Genomic DNA, 24,162 nt, shown 5'->3' with positions numbered 1-24,162 from the left:
ACGCAAACACAACACTGACTAATAAATGTTAGTAAATATATAATCGGCATGATGTCATTCAAAATATATAAATAAGCCACTTCAAAACAATATATATATCATACAACACATCTCACAAAATATACAAGTAACTGCAAGTTGTTATATGGATCAGAGTCAAACAACCAATGAATAGCGAGCAACGCCAAACTGTCTCTCAAAGGAAAACGTCTCACAAAAGTCTGGAAAGGACAGTGCATCCGGAATAGTTCAGCTGTTTCGGAATAAAGTCTTTATCAGCGAATAATTATCAATGAAATATACATACTAGTGAAGATCATACTAGTGGGTCAGTGCTCACTGGATAATGTAGCTGCTGATGAAGTGATCTTTGTTTGACTCTGATACATATAACAAGTTGCAGTTACTTGTATATTTTGTGAGATGTGTTGTAATATATATATATATTGAAGTGGCTTATTCGTATATTTTGAACGACATCATGCAGATTATATATTTACTAACAGTTATTAGCCAGCGTGTTGCGTTTGCATTTTGGTAGACTGCCATTTCTAGGGGCTTCTCTCTTCCCAGTTTGGCTTAGCACACTTTTAGGGCAAGTAAGTCTTGATGGGTTCTCTCTATCGCCTGAACAAACTCAAGTACTTACTGGAAAGTGAGGTAGAGAAACTTGACCGTTGGCCTTGACGCTCCGATGTATTTCCCGCTGGAGTTGCTTTTTGCTCCCGAGTCTGTATGGAGGGATCCCATCACTAGAAGTAAAGGGATACAAATTGTTATTTTTCAAACAAGGTACTCAGCTAAGATGCAATGAAACAAACATGGAAGCATCTCCCGCTGCCCAACAACAACAAAAAGGGTGCTTAAATAGGACTGGCTCAAACTCCAGCCCTGAAGCAGGACCTCCTTCACTCATTTAAGAAAAGAGAATTTGACAGCCCTACTTCAGAGATTCTCGTAGGTGGTTGTAGAACAGAGAGGCAGGTTGATAGGCTGAGTATTTGACCAATCTGCTGTCTTTTGCCCACAGTCCTACACAAACTTGTAACTGGGCCTTTAAATAACTAGTCATGTGTTGTAGTCAAAACGGTTTCTTCCTCTTCCACAGTCAAACTTCGCTGAAAAATATTTATTCTTTTATTTACTTTAAGAGTTTATATATACTGCTCATCAACTGAATAATATTTGAGTGGTTCATAGAATATTATGTTTTTATATATGTTGGAAGTCACCTAACAACAACAACAACAACAATTCTTTTATTCTGCCTTTCCTCTTGAAGGACCCTAGACTGTCTAACAACACATCGTACAGATAAAATCAGAATGGTGGCATGATCTTTCTTCATTCCAGTACAAACAGATACATATTAAAACATTAGAAACCACGGACAAATTACATCCTCCATAACCAGCAATGTATATTATTCTGATCTTAGAAGTAGTAGCCAGCAAATGCCAGAATAAACAGGAAGGCCTGCATCAAAAGTTCATCACGGTTGGCATCTACCTCATTTTAGAGAAAAGGAAGTTCCTTAAACCAAGTGCCAACACAGAAAAGGCCCTCTGTTGGGTTGTCACACCCTGTGCCTCAACTAGCAGTAGCTCCACCAGAAAAGCCTGCTCTAACGATCTTCGCAAATGAGCAGGTCTATTCAAAAAGCAAGTGTTTCTTCAGAAATCCAGGCCCCAAGTTGCATAGAGCTCATGCCTAAAGAAATCTCTATGTGCAAAAACAAAAAACAACCCTCCAGGGCAAAATGACAAGATGTTCTACTTCCTAATTTCTGCAATCTGGTTACTACGCCTCCCCCTCTTCATAATTTCTTTACTGAGTTTGCTCGTTTCGGTGTCTGTATATGCATGTAAATTAGGATACAAATAGGAATAAAAAGGCATATTGCAAACTGGAGTATGGTTTTGCCTGCCAGCATACCACAGCTAACTTGTACATACGGCACACTGAAAACAGGAAGAACAGCTGCTGTTCGGCAGAGTGGTATGGCTTTTGTCCCTACTCCTTTTGTAATATGGAAAGCAGGAATTGTGGAACTTTCCAGTGGTGGGATCTGTAAGTCCCAATGTGGGCTGAACCTGTGAATGTGAACAGCCTGTGTTCCCCCCCTCTGTGTTTGTGTGCGTACGTGTAACTTAGGATGAAGACATGCAACATTTCGGAGCAGTAGGGCCACTCTGTAGGTTCCTCACTGCATTGAGCCCGAATGAACGTTTCTGCTCCAGGATCAATTGGTTTGGTGTAGTTCTGCAGATCTGAAGCACAAGCTGGCTATGCCTGGTCTGACTGGCTGGCTCTTCATGAAGACTGCAACATGCCACTTGGCACACTCAATGAGAGATAGATGACTAAGTCAGCATTCTCTTCCTAGACAGGCCCACCAGGCACTTCAGTTGCAAAGCTAGGCTTGCTCCATGTCTGAGGGACATCCTTGGAAGCTCTCTTTTCACCCACTGCATGCCTTCACTGTGACCTTCATGGCTCTAGCCCAGGAATGGGGAACCAGTGGCCTTCCAGATGTTGTTAGACTTCAACTCCCATCAGCTCCAGACAGCTGGCCAATAGTCAGGGATGATGGGAGGGGGACTCCTTCAAGATCATCTAGAGAGCCACTGGTCTCCCCATCTTTGCTCTGTCATTTAAGAAGGAAAGCCTGTATAATATACAGGTGTCTTTAAACACCTGTGTACGCATCTAGGAACCCTGATCAATCAGGGAACCCAGACGTACACACACAACTTTTTAAAATGTGTGCATATTAGCCAAATTTTGTGTTTAGTGCTGTGATAGGGATATCACCTGCTTTTGTTCACCAGGGAACTGTTAGCCTAAATCCAAAGGATGAGCCACAGCTGCCTTTCTCTATAATCTTTATTGTAGAGCCTATTGTTCCAAAAGTCCTTGAGACTACATACTACATGAGTGTTAGTATAAATGAGAGCTGCCATACGTAAATTAGGGCTGCCATCCAGAATGCCATTTGGGCGAAATTTTTTGAAAATTGGTCAAAATGACTGGGGAAATGCATATGGGAACTGTTAATCCCAGGGTCGTGGGTTTGAGCCCCACATTGGGCAAAAGATTCCTCCGTTGCAGAGGGTTGGACTAGATGACCCTCATAGTCCCTTCCAACTCTGTAATTCTATGAATAGTATGTCCTGCTGAACACAATTACACTTCAAGAAAAAAAACAGTGCACTGGTTGTCAGCCCAATTTTTGTTGTTGTTGGACTTGAGCTCCCATCAGTCCCCACCTAGTCAACATCTAAGGATGATGGGACTCGTAGCCTGGGATCACCTAGACAGCCATAGGTTCTCCATTCCCCAGCAAAGCTTTCCATGCATGTCCAGTCACATTTCAATGCACTTTCCATGTGCACTAGGCTGGGCCATTCATATATTGACAACTGCACACAAACAATGGATGTCCTGGACACCTGAACCACAAAATGGGCCAACGCATGCCATAGCTGCAGAAAACACAACCAGGGATACATGGACAAGGGCTTTCTAGATGGCATACATATTACACAGATCAGGCCTAATATTTGTGAAAAGATCTGTTTTGTCTGACAAGGAGAAGGAACATGCAGACTTGCTGTGAAGGCATCCTTTATTTACTACAGAGCTTCAGATAAAAGCATTTGCCAGAATCTGCACCAGCCCTGCAGAACAACACCAGCTCCAAACAAACAGGATGCTCAGTTTCCCAAACATTTAACAGCCCCTGCATCACCCCACAGTCCATTGTGGGGAATCAATAAATAAATATTTCTAGACAGGGATGTGATCCACCTCTCCAAATTTTACTGTAGATAGTAATAACTGATCAGTCACTAGGGGTTTCTTCTAGATAGCTTTATCTAGGCTGACTAGACCAAAGCAATTTGTTTCTTCTACTCAGCCTTAACAGTCATCAATGGACAATTTCAAATTTGCATTCATTTAAATAATTCTGGCACCCCTGCTCCCCGGAAAAGGCAACAACCTTTTCACGTACACAAAGCATTTGCTCCCAACAGATGTGTAAATATGAATGGCTCTGTGGACGAATACTGGACGCTGTACCAAACAGCTATAAAGCAAATACATGCTGGGTTGTATGAAAGCTGCACAGTCCATCCAAATCAGCAATTGTGGGTTTGCTGGGTGAAAGAAAAAAACCAACCCCCAAGTCATTGCTCATTCGCTCACTTCCACATGGGCATGAGGTTTGTTCACCAAATTATTGTGGGCTGTGGAGCTTTTAAATGTGGCATTTCATTCGGAACTCTCAAAATTCTTTCTGAAGATTCACATCTGGTGAAAATAGTTTCATTGGGAGAGTGGACGTCCGTTCCTTTTGGCCTCCCCAAAAGCAAAAAGAAAAAAAAATCTGAATAAAGTAATTCCATGGGGCTACTTCTTGAGCGACTGGAATCTTTAGCTGGTGTGGAATGAAACAACCTGCTTCCTGACTGGGTGGGTAGGTGCTCGTGGAACATTACAATTCCAACATTTGCATTGGCTACATGTTGTTTTCTGGAAGCAATTTAAGTGTCAGCTTTAATCTACAGAGGCCAGAATTTTTGAAAAGTCCAAAAGAGGCTGCTTCCACACATAAGAAGTTCCAACTACAGTCTTACACGACTGCCAGAAAGCACCCCCTTAGCAGTGTCATCTGGACAGCAAAGGTGTGGAGACTTGCCATGGCCAGCAGCTAAACATCTTTCTAAAGCATTATGCATTGTTTGCGTTCAATCTTGGCTGGTGTTCCCTGTGGTCAGTGCAGCATTTTTAACATTTGTGCAATTTCATCTGCCTCCACCTTCCAAGAAATGGAGGAAACAAAGACGGCACCCAAATAGTTTGTGCTAACCATAGTTGGGAGCTTCCAAATGGAAGACAGGCAAACCACAGTTTACAGTTACTTGTCTGCTTCCCCACTTGCTCAGCCCTCGGCTTTGTCACTCCCATTTCCACGCAGTAGAAGCCTCTTGAGCGGCACAACAGTGCCCAAATCTGCAGTTTGCCAAACAAGCTGTAACCTTAGACAGTGAACACAACTGTGGTTTTCAAGTCAGCTTCAAACCATGGTTTGACATCCTGGATTGCCACCCTCTTGACACAGAACTTTGTGAACAGGCAATGGCATCATTTTGAAATTCCTCCACGGCTTTCTCCACTGATGTTGATGAAGCTGTAGAGCAGGTGGTGGGAAGTCTCCACCCCAATTAGGCCCTGCAAGGCAATTTCCCCCAAACCATGAGCAACAAGCCCCACACCAGACACCATATCAGGTATGGACACAGCAACCAAGAGGGGCTAGCAGACACCAGGATTTGGCTGTGCTGCAGAAGTCCTGGTAGAGAAATCGCTTTGAGGTGCCTCAAGGGGAGTGATTCAAACATGAAACAAGTAAATAAATAGCCATAATAGGGAATGCAGGAAATTAACCAACCCCTGCCGAAAGCAGGGCTTGAGGTCACTGATCAGCACGGACTTGGGTCAACCTGGATCTTCCTTTGCAGCATAGCTTGATCTCAAGCCATGTTGCAAAGGATAAATGGGTTACCTGGAATCATGGTGACATCAAGTGATGGATAGGTGGGCAACCCTGCCCACTGTGGGTGGGGAAATCCAGAATCTGGCCCCTCACTTGGAGGTGGTTATCCAGGCTGTAGAACAACCTTCCCCAACCTTACATCCCCTGACACTGCTACAACACAACCTCTGTGATCTCCAGGCAGCATGGCCAAAGGTCAAGGACGATGAGGGTTGTAGTTCAACAGTATCTATGGGCACATGGTTAGGAAAGATTGCTGTAGAGGAACACTCTCATTCGGTTTCAAGAGCTGAGGTGTATGCTTCTAAGCAAGGCTGGTGAGAAAAATGTGCATTGTAAGATGGTGTGTTCCTATTCTGATTCTCTAGCAGTGATGCATGGGTTTGTGAAAAAGCCAGCCTCTTCACTTTATCTGACCCTGAAACGTGTGGCTTATGTCTGCTACTAGAGTAGGTACAGGCTCCCTTCTTTGCTAATGCTGAACTTTGGTGTGGTTTGCTTAGATTCTAAGCCAGAGGCAGTCAACATGGCATCCTCCAGATGTTGTTGGATCACAGCTCCCATCATCTCTGGCCTTTGGCCACGGTAGCTGAGGCTGCTGGGAGTTGTAATCCAACACCCTCTGGAGGACCCCATACTGATTACTCTTGCTCCAAGTCTTAGAGTCAAACAGAGTTTGACCTTTGGATCCTTTGTAGGACTGCAATGGGAGGAAGCCCCAGTGAACTCCATAGAGCTTACTTCTGAGCAGACAAGTAAAAGATCACACTCTTAGGATTTTTCTCATCAACTTGGACTGGAATTACTTGGCATACAGCAAAAATACATATGCAACATTTGGACAGACGAAACAGCATGTCGCAAAAACAATTCACATGGCTTGCTCAAGTAAGAGACAGCTGCACCATCAACCAGGAGGAAGTTTGTTCTCCCTTCCCAGTTTGCTACATTTGTTCTTTAGGTTCTGCCAAGAAAGCTGCTGGACAACCAAGAAAGAAACATCGCGCAAACACCTCTTATGTCTTCACTTAAGCTCCAGTGGATGCAGAAATGAAATGCCAGCCATAAATCTAAGACAGGCTAGGATCCCGTTCCAAGTATCCCAAGGGGGAGGAGATGCAAAGTTTACCTCTTTGAAGGCTAAAGCATCCTAGCAGTTTTTGGACACTATGAGCGTTTCTGCATCCAGGGAGAGAGGACAGCATAGAACTGTCAAGTGTATTGAATGTGGCAACTCCATCAAGGCAGAGGCAGGTGGGGAGGCTGTTTTACCAAATGCATGCTGTTTAGATGCGATTGCATACCCCCGAAGCTTCAGTCAAGAATGACCCATGCTCCATATCAATGGATTCACACAGAGGCAGATCTCTTTTTTTTTTTTATAATAAATTTTTATTAGTTTTCCATAAATAAAGAATAAGCAAAACAAAAACATAGACATAAACAAACAAAAACATGACTTCCCCATACCACCCCTTTCCTGCATTCTTGTTTCAAGATTTTTTAGCAACCCTCTGATCATAACTTAAATATATTTCATGTATTTAACTTCAGTTAATTATTAATACCACTGTAGTTCTTTATCTCTTATAACTCTGAGCCCCTAATTTTCCAAATTACAACAGTTTTTAAGATAAACTTTGAATTTGTTCCAGTCTTCATCCACCGCCTCTTTCCCCCGGTCTCGAATTCTGCCAGTCATCTCTGCCAGTCCCATATAGTCGATCACCTTCGTCTGCCATTCTTCCAACGTGGGTAAATCTTGCGTCTTCCAATACTTTGCTAGAAGAATTCTTGCTGCTGTGGTGGCGTACATAAAAAATGTCCTATCCTTCTTTGGCACCATTTGGCCCACCATACCCAAGAGAAAGGCCTCTGGTTTTTTAACAAACGTTCTCTTCAGAACTTTTTTTATTTCATTATAGATCATTTCCCAGAAAGCCTTAATCTTCGGGCAGGTCCACCAAAGGTGATAGAAGGTTCCCTCCGTTTCACTGCACTTCCAACACTTGTTATTGGGCAAATGATAGATCTTTGCTAACTTAGCAGGAGTCATGTACCACCTGTAGATCATTTTCATAATGTTTTCTTTTAAGGCATTGCATGCCGTAAATTTAACACCAGTGGTCCATAACTGCTCCCAGTCCGCAAATTCAATGTCATGCCCAATGTCCTGTGCCCATTTAATCATATTAGATTTCATCATTTCATCTTGAGTATTCCATTTCAACAGCAAGTTGTACATTCTTGACAAATTTTTAGTATTGGGTTCTAACAGTTCTGTTTCTAATTTTGACTTCTCCACCTGGAAGCCTTTCTTTCTGTCCCACACAGAGGCAGATCTCTTTGCCAGAAAGAACTTGCTGTCTAAAGGAGCAAGAGGTGATGAACCTGTGGCCCGTTGAGATGCTGTTGGACTCCCATCTCCCAACAGCCCCCAGCCAACATGGCCAGTGACTGGAGATGATGGGAGTTGCAGGCCAGCAACATCTGGTGGCCCCCGCAGGTTCCTCACTCCTGCACTACAACCTGACAGAGGAATAGTGGACAAGGGATGAATGAGAGCCACTTGTAGGGATAGGACTGGGTAGTCCTAGCAGTGTGGCAGCACAAGCAAAGTCAAATAATGAGCAGTGCATGGGGATCCATAGAAAATCATGCGGCTTGCCTGTATGAGGTCCCGTGTTTAGTCCTTCGCAACTCCATTTAAATGATCTGGGCTTCGCTCTGTATAAAGCAGGCATAGGCAAACGCGGTCCTCCAGATGTTTTGGGACTACAACTCCCATCATCCCTAGGTAACAGGACCTGTGGTCAGGGATGATGGGAGTTGTGGTCCCAAAACATCTGGAGGACCGCGTTTGCCTGTGCCTGGTATAAAGCATCATTTGTCCAGTTGTTACTGAATGCTACCTGGTGGTGTGGAATGGTGCGCCAGGGGGAACATGGAAACGTAATGCTTTCCCTTTCACTAACTGCCTTTTTTTCCTATGCAATGCTTTATTAAATAGATTCTGAGGATAGAAACACCAAAAGCTTGACATGCCACAGTTGGGCATTTTCTTACTTGGCTTTATTTTGTCTCATTTAGGGAGCATCTTCCTTGCAATAAGGAAAAGTCCTCTAAATGGAAACTTACCAATACACATTCACTACGAGTCCACCATGATGCACAGCGGCAGTCTAAGTGTCCATGTGACACTCCTCTCCCATTCATTGAGGCCTCCCTGATTAGCCCGAATGTTTTGAGTGCTCCCTAACGCCACATTTTGGGTAAATGAGGGTGTCCTCTTAATTGGCTCACTCAAACAAGCAGCTATCTTGGTTGCGGGGGATGAGGGGTGGGAGATGTTAATTACAATTAAATAGAAAGGGCTGGTGAATCTCATTTTAAAAAGAAGGGTGGCGTTACTGAACAGCCCTGGGAAACAGAACTGAGAATCGTAACGAGGGCTTGAAACAAGCTTCCTAAACTACGGTCCTTGGGTATTTAAAATAAAAGGGCATTGAAGGAAAGTAAGAATCCATAATGCATTAAATACAGACAAGATGGGCAGCTGGTGCTTGAATTTCAAGTCCAACAAGGGTAGCCAAGAAGATCAAGTGAGGTTACAAGGGAGAGAATTCTTGACTTTTATTTTTGGCCCTATTTCAGCCAAAGGTTCACAGGGTGGGCTTAGCCAAGTTCCTGCCTGCCTGTCTCTCTGCCATCTAAAAAAAATGAGAACAATGGCGGCTGCACCTCATAAGGTAGCTGCAAGATCACAGGAAGAGTGAATGTGCAAAGCATTTTTACAAGCTGAGTCAGAATGGCACAGAAGTGTTGGACCTGAATGAGCGAGGTCCTGCCCAGCCATGAAGCTCATCTGGGTAAGTCTCAATTTATCAGGATAAAATATATTGTAGGAGTTGGTGTGAGGCTAAAACAGCATCACCTCATAGATACCATGCTAGTTCCTTAGAAGAGTAGCGGAACCCAGAGCTGATACAGAAAGAACATATCTAAGGGCTGTTGCCAACCAAGTAGACCCATTGAAATTAGAGTAGACGCATTGAAATTAGCAAACCTAAGCTAGTTATGTTTGTTAATTTCAGTGAGCCTGCTCAGAGTAGGACCAACATCGGGCACAACTCTAAGCCAACAACAAAAACCAAAGGTCACTGACTGAATGCATCTCAACAAAACTGAAAACATTTTAAAGGGTTTTTTAGGATAAAATGCTATCCAAAACCGGTGCACAATTAATACTGCCTTAAAAGAAAGACGGGAAAAAGGATACAACTTCTGATGTCCATGTTAATCCAACCCCCCTCCCTTCTCCAGAAGCACAATATTTGTGCTAGATTTCCTGGTGTGCATGTGTTTTAAATCCAACTCTGGGCTGAAGAACAGCATAGTTTTAGGCACTGAATAGCACAGTTTAATTATAAACATTTTAGCTAACCAGTCTGGTACTAAGCCAATCTGTTTCTGGGGAAACACTAGTTTTGAAGTCTTCTTTCCAGTCAGCTGCCATTTAAGCTGAGCCAATTATCTTAGCCTTTTGACTTAGATGTGCCTGACCTAACCTGAATGTAGTTTCACTGCTTCTTTTGAAATATCAGACTCTGTGCGCATATGCATTCACTCCCATCTTCATTTGGCAATGGCTCTGAAACGGAGCCTCTGATCTTGCCAACATCAAAAGCCTGGTTTGTAAGATAAGGTAATATTTGAAGTTTGCTCAGCAGTATTCCCCTGTGTCCAAAGTAAATCCATAAATAAGATATAACCAAATAATAAAAAGTCCCCCTTTCGTCTCTCCCTCCCTCCCTCACCCCTTCCCTCCAATCAAGAAATGGAAATGTGAATTTGCCTGGGTGCTTTGTGGCTAACACCAAAAAGGGGCAGATTAAACAAAAACGCAACATTGATCCTTTGGGTTAAATGTAAGTTCAGGAAAAGGGGGGAGGAGGAAGGGGTTGTGTGCATTTTCTTTGCTGGGAATGCCACCTGGGGGGCGCCATGAAAACAAGAGACCAGATCATACCGGCTTTTCAGATGTCTGTGGGTTCTGTTGTCTGATTTGTACCCCACCAAAGCACACACACACACACACACAAAGTAGGGTGGTGCATTGCTGCACAAATTTGTTGGCACGGAAGCTACAGGAAAAGTGCGACGGAGCCATGGCCCTGCATCATCAAAGGTGGCAAATGAACCACAACAGCAGCTGATTTCACTTTTCTCCCAACATCGCTCCCCTCCAAAAGCAAAAAGAAAAGAAAAGAAGGCGGCTTGAGCGGGAACACACTGCCCTCCCCGCTTTCCTCCCTTTTGCTCAAGTTTCTCTTTCATGCACCCATGGCAGGGAAGGATATTCAAACACAAAAACAACTTGGCACACGTGCTAGTGTTACCGCAGCTTGCAACAGCTGTTGAAGCCTATCAGCGTGCTCTGCTTCTAGGAGTTTACAACACTGAGCCACCACAGAGCTGGAAAAAGTGTGTGTCCCACTTTCTTCCCCCCCCCCCCTCTCTCTCTCTCTCACACACACACACACACTCCTCAGTCGTTTGGAGACAACACCACAGGAAATTCAAACCTTTCCAAAGTCTTCGAGAGGGTTGGGAAGGGGGAGTTTGGGATCAGTTTTCAGCAGGAACTGGTTAAATGCCTTGAGTTTTTGCAGGTTGCTCTCTAAAGCCATATAACCATTCTGGGCCCTATTGAAATCCAGGTTGGCTCCCTGCCCCCTCTCCGGCCTCAGCATCACCACCACCTCCGCAACACCCCCACTCCCCATATCTTGAAGCTCCCAGCAGTTTAATCAGGCAAGCTTCCCTTGCTCCTCACAGCCTGTACTGGCTATTGTTATGGCAGGAAAAAACAGCCAGGCTCCTTTCATGCCCGGCTTTATGGGGAGCTCCTATTCACTTGTTCAAGTAAATTTCAAAGCAGCCTGCTACCCTCTTATCCCCTCTAAGCTCCCCTAGACTAACAATAGGCTGAAAGCGATTCAGTTAAGCCTTTCATCCAGCATGCACTTTATTTCTCACTCAGTGCTCTCATCTATAGAAGGCCCCACAATTGGCATTGCTGTGAAGAAGGGTATAATCCTAGCCCTGCTCGTCCCAAGTGACCCAACACTGGTCCAGAAATGACTAACCCAGTGAATGCTCTGTTGACACACCGAGCACATATACAAACCGCAGCCCAGCTGGCAAAGAGAAATAAAATAGTGATGCAGCTTTTTAAGAAAATGTTGTTCAACGAGAAAGCGGGCTAAGGCAGGAATGGGTTTCTTCTTCTTCTTCCATAAAATCATTTTTTTAAAAAGTACTGCACACATACTAGAAGGAGGGTGGATAACCAAGTCTGCACTATTTTATATCTAGGGATTTTTTTATTTTAAAAAGTGCATATTCTTCCCCTGCCACCAAAAGGATTACAAGGAATTGAGAAGCGTTTCCTTCCACCTTCAAGGTTTCCAAACCACCCATGGGTACACTAACAGTACAATCCTGTTACTCCCAAGTTAAGTCCTACTGTTTTGGGTTGGAATTGCTTCCAGATATGTGCATGCATGGGAAGCAGAACTAAGCATTTCAAGTTAAGACCTTGGGAATTGTGTGTGTGTTTGTGTGCATATGTATATCAATGCTAAGTTAAAACCAGGCTACTTTGCACTCCCCAACCCCAACCTGCCTCCAAAAAGCGTTCCTTCCCCTGGAAATAAAGAATATGCTCCCCTATCCTCACAGCACTTTGGGATATTTAGCAACGAAGTCCAATCTCTCTACCCAGCAGCAGGAAGAGGAATGCAACATGAAATAGAGGTGGGAGAGAGAAACCATTGACAATGTACGTAGTTGCCCTTGTACATAGTTGTATGGCTAAAGCAGATTACAACAGAAAACTTCTTCCCATTTCCTTCTCTGTAGAAGACCACAAATTTTACAGCACAGATCATTCCTCCCATCCTTCTCCCAGAGACTAAAGAATAATTGTCATCACAATCCAAACAGCCTCCACCCTCTTATAGAAGGAAAGTCAGCCAGGTTCAGCCCAAGAAGGCTGTTGACTCTTTGGGTCAATAGAGCATCGCTCCTAAGTTCAGCAGCTAACCTCAGAAAGCACCGCCTAGAGGAAGCAATTCCTTTTTTTACGACTGTTAATTAGATAATAAGAGTACACCTGGTCCTTAAATAAACAAGGGCTGGGGCAAAATTGTGGATATGGGGACGATTATGGATACATCCCATGGGTAAGAGGCTGGATTTCTAGTCCTACTGGGAGAACAAGGTTGTTCACCTGAGAGTTGGGTGAGAATACCTGCAAAGTGATGGAAATGAAAGAGTCATTTCCTACCATTGCGTCAAAGGCATACACACTGTGCTCAAACCATACTCCTAGTTTATGGCAATATGGTGGGTAAAGAGTCCATCAGAAATATAACTGGGTAGCAGAATTTTAAACAGAAAGTTAAAGCAGAGATCATGGTCAGGTAGGATTCTTTTAAGAACCAACAGTTTTTCAAAAAATTCAACCAAGGGAAATACTTACACGCTACTGTCCGTCATAGACATGGAGTCATCAGTCAGAGCATCACTAGATATTTCGCTATCATTTGCACTGGTGGCAGGAGCAAAGACATAGCCAGAGTTCACATGGTAAGGGTTAACAGGATCGTTCCTCTTAAAGGACCTAGAGACAAGCAAAAAGTGAAAGCTCAGTTACTCTTCCATGGACTCAGGAAATACGCACATAAAAAAGCCAAAGAGTAATGAGCTAAGTTATATATGTGCACACAAGACTAACTAAATGACTAATATTCTCATTGCTTGGAAGTAACTCAGTCAGTTTCAATGGACCACTTATAAATAAGAAATGTTTAGGATCACTGCCTTCATTTTCTACCCACCACAAACAGCTGGCTAACCAGCATGCGATCTGCCAGAAGTATCTGTAATATATAGGAGAAATAAACCCATGCTACTAAATCCTTGTTTACCTGTGTAGGTCTGTGTTCACAGCATACCCATTTGTGTCTAATAGCTTTCATTGTGCTGTAGATGGAATGGAAGCAAAGCAAGTTGTTTGGGTACATTGGGGTGGCAAACATGGCGACTCTCCAGATGTTGATGGACTACAACTCCCACCATCCATGACCATTGGCCATGCTGGCTGGGGCTGACGGGAGTTAAAGAACAGCAACTTTTGGGAGCCAAAGGTTCCCCATTCATGATCTACAAAGTCACTGAGTATTTTAAAGCCATCAGCTGCCACACAGTTTTAAAATGGTGGATTCATGCAATCCCTTGTTATGGCACCACACAAAAAAGTATCATGTTTTCTCCTGTTGTTCCACCAAAGAGAAGAGGCAGCATACATCCTCCATCACTATTTTATCCTCACAACAACCTTATGAAGCAAGTTAGACCAGGCTTCCTCGGCCCTCCAGATGTTTTTGGCTACAACTCCCATCATCCCTAGCTAGCAGGACCAGTGGTCAGGGATGATGGGAATTGTAGTCTCAAAACATCTGGAGGGCCGAGGTTGAGGAAGCCTGGGTTAGACTGAGGGAATCACAGAACTGTTGAGTTTGAAGGGATGCTGAAGATCATCTGGTCCAACAAAGGAATATGCAGCTGTTCTATATGGGGATTAAAACCTGCAATCTTGGCGTTATCAGCACCATGGTCTAACCTCACAACAACTCCACAAGGAAGGATAGACTGAGGGATAGAGGCCAGTCCTAGGTCACAGAGTGAGCTTCATTCTTGAGTGGGGACTTACGACCCAAACCTCCTTGCTTTTAGTCCAATACACCACACTAGTATTAGCTTTTTTGCCATCATCCTATGGCAAGACTCACAAGGAAGGCAATATTGTGAACAGATCCAGCTTGTCTCGGACACTCCCACATAACAAACTGAGGTTCAGAAACAACTACCAAGGTCTCCATGTGGTAGAGAGAAAACTGTCCTGCCACAACACTCTAGCCATCAACACATTTGCAGTTTTCACAATCCTACACGTGCCTATCAAAAAGTATGTGAGTTCAAGAATGCTTACTCAGAGGTAAGTAGGAATAAGATTGAAGCCTTAGTGATCATGTGGGGCCTATCAGGAACATTTTGACAAGTTCCTTTCTAGGTTTGTTCTACCCCCTAACATTTCCAATTGGGCTGGGATCTCCTCACAAAAACACTCAACTCCTACTTTTCCACACCAATGTGTCTTAAACCCAAATATATGTGCATTGTTATTCCTGGTCCAAGGATGGGGAAATGTGGTCCTCCACAAGCTGCCAGACTACAATTCCCATTATCCTTGACCATTAGCTATGCATGCTGGAGCTGATGGGAGTGGGAATCTAAGATCTACAGAAAAGGGCAATGCAAGATTTTAGACAAGTGAGCTAGGGCCAGGCAGTTAAGAACAGCAGCTGAATGCCCTGAAACTGAATCTTTACCATGCACTCATTAAGTGGCCTTAAAAGTATATTTATTTTCTTTCTTTCTTTCTTTCTTTCTTTCTTTCTTTCTTTCTTTCTTTCTTTTCTCTCTCTCTCTGCCCCAAATCTGTGCCAGCATTACAAGACAGTTGTAATGGCTAGAGCAGGCATAGGCAAACTCAGCCCTCCAGATGTTTTGGGACTACAACTCCCACCATCCCTAACCACTGGTCCTGTTAGCTAGGGATGACTGGAGTTGTAGTCCCAAAACATCTGGAAGGCCAAGTTTGCCTATGCCTAGGCTAGAGCAAAGTTTCCCAAACTTGGGTCTCCAGCTATTTTTGGACTACAACTCTGATCATTCCTAGCTAGCAGAACCAGGGATGACGGGAACTGTATTCCAAAAACAGCTGGAGACCCAAGTTTGGGAAACTCTGAACTAGGGTGAAGTGATTATGAAAAAAGTGGTAAATATTATTAAGTGCCCGCAATATTTACAGGTCATTTTCAGCTCTGGATTCAAAAGGTCCCAAGCATGTCAAATTAACAAATATAACTTCTACAGATGGTCTTATCTCAAAATGGTTCGACTGACATCTTATTTCAGAGGATGCTGCAAAAGAAAGTGTGGCCCTATATACAGAGAGCACTGCATTGGTAAAGCGATAATAAGGGGATAATAAGTGAAGAGCAATCTTTTCCGATCCAAATCACAGAGGGGAGTAAATTTCAGTTTTGTATCCCCACCAAGTTGGTCCAATAAAAGGAGTCATTATGTAGGACCAACAAGACAGCAACATACTGAACAATTTATGGGGCAGCCTTTGCCAACCTGGTACCTTCCAGATGTTTTGGACTACAACTCCCATCAGCCATCACAACTACGATGCCTGAGGAAGAAAGGAGCAAGGAGTCCCAAACATCTGGAGGGCATCAGTTTGGCAAAGGGAGACCAATAGGGATGGACACCTGTGTTTTATATGCTGCACCCTAATCACCATGGACTATTAAAGACTAAATTAGGGATTGACAAAACATTTACAGGATTGCGATCACTGCTCTCAGCCAAACGTTTTAAGAAGGCCTTGTTTACATAGACAGCACCACCTTTAAGCACACAGAATCCAAACGCCTGGAATCCAGACTAAGTTTGCCAGATGTTCCTCATTTCAAGCCATCACCCCTTACTCCAGATGCCTGCTCTACAGAACAGAAAAAGGGACACCCCTTATTCGACCACTTCCATAACATTCCACAGAAGAGACATCACAGAGGCAGACCACATCCCTCATTCTGAAGAAATTCGGCTTGGCAACCCCGATCCACTCAGGTTCCCATGGCCTGCTGTTTGTTCAGTTCTAAGACAGTCACTTGCTTAAAATTGGAGTCACTTGTGAGCAACTTGGGAGGCGCAGGGTGGAGGGAGGGAGGGAGAGGGAGGGAGAGAGGGAAGGGAAGTCTTTCTTTAAGGCCTAAACATAAAAGAGAGAAACTTTTGGGGGTTTTTAAAAAAACAACAACCCACCAAGCCACTTGCAATGAGATCGGAGAAGGCATCAGGCCCGAGTTAAGTGAGCAGCCTGGTAGTCTTAATGAAAAGCAGCACTTCCCCTAGTAGTAGTATTCTGGTCCCTTTGTTTCCATTTGCCCCGGTTACCCACTTTCGACCTCTTCAGTAGTAGTCTTCACTCAGTTCTCTCACAAACAAGTCCTCCCACCCTCCCCTTAACTCCCCTCCTGCTGTGTTGCATTCCTCCATTTCACTGGCAAGGGGAAAACATGAGCCCTTGCAAAGGCTTAAGCAAAGAAAGGGGCTTGGGAAGGGGGGAGAGAGAGAGAGAGAGAGAGATGGAGGGAGAGAGAGAGAGACAGACAGACAGCCCTCTTCAAGTTATGACGGCAAACAGCATGACTGAAGTTCTAGGCCTCCACATCTCAAGCTGACCTTTGCAGGAGGCCTCGCTGCAAAAGACTCAGGTATTTAAGCGCAGCTGGGAACACATTCTTTCCCAAAGCACACAAAGATATTTCAGTGGGAAGATCAAGACATTCAAAAGATGAAGGAAGGGAGCGGGGAAGAGAAAAGAAAAGAAAGAAAGAATGGGAGATAACTAAAGAGTGACAGAAGACGGTAGGGGGGGGGGAATCAGATCCTTCAGATCTTCAAGACAGATCAACCCCACATGTTTCCAGTTGAAAGTTACTCTGCAAAAGGGGGGGGGGGAGAGAAAGCAAGGGGGAGCAGGATCCAAATGTTGTACCTTTAGAAAACAAAAACTTATCTATGTTTGTAAAGTTCCCGTGACATTCTTAAGGCAGCTATTGGGGGGGGTGGTCTTTCAAGGAAGTGGGGTGGGAGTGGGGGAAGGATAAAGGCTTTACTTTTTATTACTGTCCTTGAAACAGCTTCATGTCCTGCTCTAACAAAACGCAGGCCCATTAGGGCTTATTGTTGTAAGGTATCTGGTTGCAAGATGCTCGCCATCTGTACAGAACCAAGCCTGCTCCTTAAGTGGATCCTACAGACCTTCCTTTTAAAGTGCATGTCATGCTGCTACGTCCTTAATCGTGCCGCCCGTTAGTTTATGTTTACATGTCATCCCTATGGGAAGGTTAAGGGGAAGCTCTTCCATACTGTAAGGCAGCCACTTGAGAGAGAGAGAGAGAGAAAGAGAGAGAAAGAGAGAATCTCCAAAATCTTTTCGGAAGAGCTCAACTTCCCAAACTATGCCGAACTTTTGGAAAAGTCCTGCTCCAAAGTTCAACGGATCTATAAATCACCTTAAACTAGTCAGCAGAAACTCAAAGCACAAGAAATTACCAAGACATTTAGCTAGCAAAATGCCATTCCCCCACTCCTCAGAACTTATACATTCATATCATTAAACAATAATTTTCTTTTTATTTAAAAAAAAATCAGTTTGCCCAGTTAAAACAGATCTGTACAGAAAATCCCCACATACATTAAGTAAACCAATTAGGGATGTTTTCATAGCCATTTTTTTTTTTAAAGAAAGATCTTGACCACACTACAAACTTAATTGTAGCCAGATGCTATCAAGCTGCCTTAAAGGAGTTTTAATTCCTGTGTGAAGCAGAGTCTCCAGTGTAAATTCCTACATGGGCTCTCTTTCTCTCTCTCTCAAAAAAAGTGCCTCCACAGGACACAATACTGAAAAGTGTTTTCCACAATCATGTAGCAGTTCCCCTTCAGCTTCAAGGAGAATGTCTCAAGTTTCTCAAACTACTACCACTTATACTGATAAAAATGGTACTTGTTTGTCACTCCCTGTGCTGTGTTGGGGAGCAGGCCTGTGTCATAGACAAAGCACACAGAACTTATCTTTCCAGGTGTCTTTTGTGGGTAGCCCTGCAAGAAAAACCCCCAAAAACCCAACAACACCCTGAACAGCACAGCTGTTTTCTCCTCTGTGATTAGCCTCTAGCCTTACAAGTAGCCTCAGATCTTGGTTTTTCAACCAGAGTAATGGAAATACAGGGAGCCTTGTAAATTAGGAAGCTAAGCTTTGCTGCACTGCAGTTGGCATTCCACAGGCGTTCAGGTGGGTTATCAGAGGTATGTGAAGAAAGCTCTGGATTGCTCCCACTGCTGTTGAGAAAAGATTGTGTGAATCTGCAGCCACATTGTCTGGCAAATGGTTTTTGGTCAGAAACATTGTGTTTATAATTTTCAGGGGAAGCAAATATGTAGCTTTCATCACACTACTTTGCCAAAAACAAAACAAAACAAAACAAAAACCCAATTGCTTGGTGTGTGCAAGCACACACACATGTGCACATTTGTCTTTGTCCCTTCCCGACTTAATTTTATTATGATAACTGAAGCCATCTCGGTTCCAACACCTTCCCCCACAAATAAGTGCCAATCTGCAAAAGTGGGCCATCTGCTAGCTATAGCCCCATGTGGTGGGAAGGCGAGCTTCACTAACTTTACAAGAGAAAACTTAACAGCAGAGAGGCTACCTTATTGGCTGCTATGATATATGAGTGTGCCGTAAGAGGGCAGTTTTGTGCACATTAACTTTTGTGTGATACATTCAGAATCCAATGTAAACAAAACTTTTTTCAATTTCACTTTTGTTGCACTGAACTGCCGAAAGTGGAAGAGCATCAAGATTCTCATTCCAAGGAAGCAATTAATACACAAAGCAGCCCTGAGAAAGAGGGGAAGACACCTAAACCAAGTCTGAAGTGTTTATTTTGACTCGGGGAAATCCCAAATTCATAAAAATACCTTATAACACATACAGCATGAGGATGTGATTGGGGTAAAGAAAGCGTGTTCGCCAAACCTAACCTAGGAGCAGAAAACAGCCGGGGGAGGAAGACAAATAGCCTTCACACTCCTCATTAAAGCTTACATGCTAAAACAACCTCCAATTAATATTTTTTTTAAAGTATGGTTACCTACAGGTCCGGAAAGATGGAGACACATTGCAGACACCAGCCAAGGGGAAAGGGGATTCACCTGTCAACTGCTAGCAGACTAGGCAAATAACAGCAACTCATCCACAAGCTGAGAAAACTACTGGACTTTAATATCTTTGAGACAGGAGGAGAAGCAATGTCTGGTGACCACTGGCTTAGGGGAAAAGGCTTCTCAGCTAGTTCCCTTTGGTAACAACAATGAGATTTTAGTCCAGAAATTGCTAGGAGCAGCACCTCTAACTGGCAAAGGACTTGGCAGCCTTTACTGAGACCATGCCTCCCCTCCCCTATGGGATATTATTCCCATTTCATAGCTGAGGAACTGATTCTGAGACCTACTGACTTGCCAAAGACCACACAAGGTGTCCATGGCAGGCAGCAGTGGAACTGGAACCCGGGTTCAAGCTCAGCTCTCAGTTCAGTTACATACAAGAATCCGGTCAAGGCGACAAAAAAAAAAAAAAAAGCAGAAGCAACTTCTTGCCTTTTTGGAGAACAGTGCAGCACAAAGTACATATCTGCTTAAAAGGAAGGTTTTCAGCATAAAATCATAGAATTGTAGAGTTGGAAGGGACCCTAAGGATCCTCTAGTGAGTCTAGTCCAACCCCCTACAATGCAGTTGCCCCATACAGGGACCGAACTTGCAACCTTGGCATTATCAGCACCATGCTTCAACCAGCTGAGCTATCCAGCTCCATCAATATATGCCTAATCAAAAGCATGCATGAATTGGGTGGGCTGAAGGTTCACCTTCATTTGAAGGTTCAAATGAAGTTTCCTCACCTGAACAGAAAGTTACCTGCTTGGTGTTTTTCAGAGTGGCACTGACATTCATAGCTCCATGCCTTCTGCCACCTCAGTGTCAACAGAGTTTAGACATGCAAATGCCTTCTACAATGTTATCTCAACTTGGGGAGAGTGTTAGGGGTGTCTGTGTGTGTGTGTGTGTGTGTGTGTGTGTGTGTGTGTGTGTCTGTGTACACAGACACAAACCCCACCACCACCACATATACACATGCATACACACATATAAACACTGTTTGATCTGGGCAACAGCAAATATGGTTGTCAGGCTCATGCAACTGGTACAGTTCAGAGATTGTGAAAAAAAATTGGCTTGCTAGGGCTTCAAACTTGAAAACTTGCCTTTACCACAGAAAGATACTGGGGCAAACAGAGGCTTGAGCAAGCATATAACTCCACAGAGATTAAAACAAACGGGTAACACACACTGATGCCATTTGTACAGCCAAGAACTAGAAGAAGCCCTAGTTCTCTGCCTATCGGGAGCCCCCGCAGATTTGCCCTGGTGTGAGTGAAAGCCAAATTAGAACCAGCTGCCTTTCCAACCCTATCGCTGGAAAAGACCATAAACACTGCTGCAAGCTAGAAACACAACAGATGCAATTCAAGAACCCTCCTCTTAGAGGCAGGCCATAGTTGAAACAAGCTGAAAACAGAAGAGATGCCTGAAGCCCTTTGATGTCCCATGAATCACAGAAACACTCACAAAAATTCCTGTAAACCAGATGTCAAATACTTACCAGACTGAGAAAGAAACTCCCAAAGCAAGAGAGAGAATACACAGAACAGAGGGGAGAGGGAGAGAGCAGGTCCTTCTGCTCTATAGATCCTTGTTCAACCAATTCCCATTTATGAAGGGGAAAGGGAGGGGAGAAAGAGAATAAGGTGTCAGAAGATTATACCACTCTGTCACGATTAAGATAGAGAAAGAATACGCTGGTGTTGCCATTTTGTGAGGAACTGGTCTTGCCCACTTTCATCAGCCTATGCCACCAAAGAAGGGTCTCACATCACTCTCCTGGGGTACTGAATTGGGAATAGGACCACCTTTTAATGCAGCTTGAATTCCATTAACTAGGAAGGGCTGTCAGTCAATGGTAGAGTGCATGCTAAAAGGCCTAGGTTCATCTCCAGGTCAGGCTAGGAAAAGTTCCTGGCTGAAACTCTGAAGAGCCACTGTCAGTCACTTTAGACAGTTCTGAGCTTGAGAAACCAAAGGTCCAACTCAGTTCCCATATACCTGGAGCACACACCTCTTTTACTCAACGGTTGGAATTCTGTCCCTAACAATAATGTCCCATACCTGAAGCCATCTCATTGGCCAAACAGATTTCCTTTGGCTTAAAGACACGATAGCAAGCCACACAAGGTATTCTCCAAGAATACATGTGTTTCATGTCTCCTTGTAAGTTACAAAGTTCAGTCACACAGGCTGCCACAGTAATAATATGGATTTTCTCGTTCCATCATCACATAATTGCTTCCCATTTTCTATATGTAATCCACATATTTCGACACTAGCTGGGGATGAAGCTGGCAAACTAGTATTTCATTACTCATTCACATGCCTAGATGGTGCTCTTCCCAGCTCCTCTTAATGTGGTTTAAAGTGGTAACAATTAACGCATGTCTCAAAGAACAAGAGTCGCTTTGAAGTTCTTTTTTGATGTCTAAGAGAGCTTTAGGAACTGGTGGGTCTTAAGAACCACAATGTACTGCTTTCTTTATTATGGAGAAAGACAGCCCTCCCCACCAAGCCAGAAATAAATGCCAAGTTGTTAAGGTTCATTTTAAAAAAAAAAAGGATCTTTGCCAAAATCTACTCCAAAGGACAAGCATGTGCACATATATCCACTTTGCAAGATTTCTTTAAAGGAGCAACAGACTCTCAAAAAGTCATTCAAAGCAAGTTATCTTACCTGAACCCATTCTCCACAGTTTCTGTAGCTCGGACACTTGCTGTAGCCCTCAATGCCTTACTGGATAGCCCTAGCACGGATGGCAAAAGTTTGTTCTTAAAGTCTGCACAGCTCCATTCCTCTTCTTCATTCAAGGTAGGGAGATAGCCACAGTCAACTTTTAAGCTCCCCAGTCCATTGCTGTTAATGTAAGCAGGATTTTCTCCCCCACTCCTTACATATTCGAGGTATATCTCAGAAGTTAAAAACATCTGGTAAGCATTTTCCTCCATCACTGTCTGAATCTCAGTCTGTGCCTGATCAAACATTATAGAATCGATCTGCTGCTTCTTGATATTATCCCTTATGTAGGTCTTAGTGGCAGGCTTGAGCTGTTTGGAGACAATGCTGTTGTTCTCAATGTACCGTTTGTATATAGCTTTGGCTACTCGTAAAGTTTTGGTATCCTTAAGGTCCATCTGCCTGAAGCCATTGCAGGCAAACCAGAAGTCCAAAGTATCCACACATTTTTCTCTTTCCAGGAAGGTCCGGAAGAGATAGGCACCATCTTGATCCCCCAGTAAGGAATGCAAGGATTTGGTCCATCGTGCTAGAGGAGAATCTGGGAATGCGCTGCCTTCTGGCTCCCCAAGGCCATCTTCATTTCTCCTTGGCGTGGAAGAAACTGACATGGCCTTGAAGCTTTGGTTTTTCATGGCAAACAAAGTGGCAGCCAGGTGGCATGGTGTCTCTCCTTCTTCCCCTGGTACAGGGGGGCGTGGGGCATCTTCTCTGAAGCTGCTGCTGGGGTCTGGGAGGTGAGTCAGCAATGCTGTGCTGCTCATGGTTCCGGGAGTCCCTTCTGGCAGGACTTTTTCTTTTTAAGTTCCTCAGTAATCTGTCTGTGTGTTGTCTCTCTCCCTCTCTCTTTTCTTCCTCAAGTCAGCAGGGGATTCTTCAGAGTCTTCTCTCTTGAAGGAAAAAAAAAAGGAAAAGAAGGGGGGGGGGAGTATTGATCTAATCAAAACCAGATCCACCCAACATCAAAGACAAAAAGTAAACAGGCTTTTCAACTCTTCACATTAAAATAAAGAGGCAACCGCAGCTATCTGCAGTGCTAATCAAAAGTATCAGATACGCTTTTCAAAGAGGAAGATTGAACTCTGGGCACACTTTTAACTTTGGTGTGGAGGGAGCAAAAGGAGTGGGGGCGGAGGCAAAAACAAAAATGAAGTCTTAATTATTGCATTGCCTATAAAATCAAAACACGCAAAAGAAAAGAAAAGAAACCCCCCTGTGAACCTTTCCCTCCTACTAATGATAACATCTGAGAAGTCCCAGGAACAATACTGGATCCCTTGTGTTGTTAAACCTATTTTGTGTGCAAGCACACACACACACACACACACACACACACACACACACACACATCCTTCAAAATTTTGCCTCCCTCTCTTTCTTCAGTAGATAACTCAAAGCAAAGAACAAAACGTGCTTTCCTCAGCATCTGGTTTCCATTTCTCTGCCCCCCCTCCAAAACCCTTCAACTCCTTAAACATTTAGATTATGATCACCAGAAACCCTTCTAAGCACAATGCTGGATGCTCCTCTGAAAAAAACAAATGGCATATTGAGAAAGTGTTTAAAAGAAAATGGGGGGAGGAGAGAGAGACAATCTTGACCACAGTAGTGTTTTAGTTTAAAAACTAGGTCTGTCTGACTCATTTCTGATCAGTTGCCTACAGCCTTCAAAGGCATCTCATGGACTTGCTTAAGTTATACCATTCACATGTTAAAGACATCCACATGTTTAAAAACTTCCAACCACTTGGAAGCAAAGGATTCCAATTCTCCCTCCCCACCACCACCACCTCCCTTGCTCTGGTTGTCATGCACTTTTTCTTCTCAAACTTAGCCAGTTTCCACCATTAAAGATGGATTAATAAGATCTTGAGAAGTTTTGTGGCTTCTTCCAAACATCCTTCCTTAGTTCACCGGGGAGAAAATGGG

At 43.7% G+C, this 24,162-nt stretch overlaps 1 protein-coding gene across 4 annotated transcripts in view; it reads right to left on the bottom strand.

Moving 5' to 3' along the window:
- The window catches only part of AXIN2 (axin 2), a 79,125-nt gene that overhangs the window by 21,324 nt on the left and 33,639 nt on the right, over positions 1-24,162 (bottom strand). For all 4 annotated transcript variants that reach the window (XM_028713211.2, XM_028713191.2, XM_028713221.2 and 1 more), the window contains 3 exons: positions 22,174-23,123; positions 13,107-13,247; positions 650-752 (listed from right to left, as the gene is read on the bottom strand). In XM_028713211.2, the coding sequence (XP_028569044.2) occupies positions 650-752; positions 13,107-13,247; positions 22,174-22,997 (1,068 nt within the window). In that variant the 5' untranslated portion in view covers positions 22,998-23,123. The remainder of the gene's footprint in view (positions 1-649; positions 753-13,106; positions 13,248-22,173; positions 23,124-24,162) is intronic.

Source organism: Podarcis muralis, chromosome 2 (assembly GCF_964188315.1).
Source record: "Podarcis muralis chromosome 2, rPodMur119.hap1.1, whole genome shotgun sequence".
Lineage (NCBI taxonomy): Eukaryota > Metazoa > Chordata > Lepidosauria > Squamata > Lacertidae > Podarcis > Podarcis muralis.
Note: the sequence above shows the minus strand (reverse complement) of the source record. Positions and strands in the feature narration are given on the sequence as shown.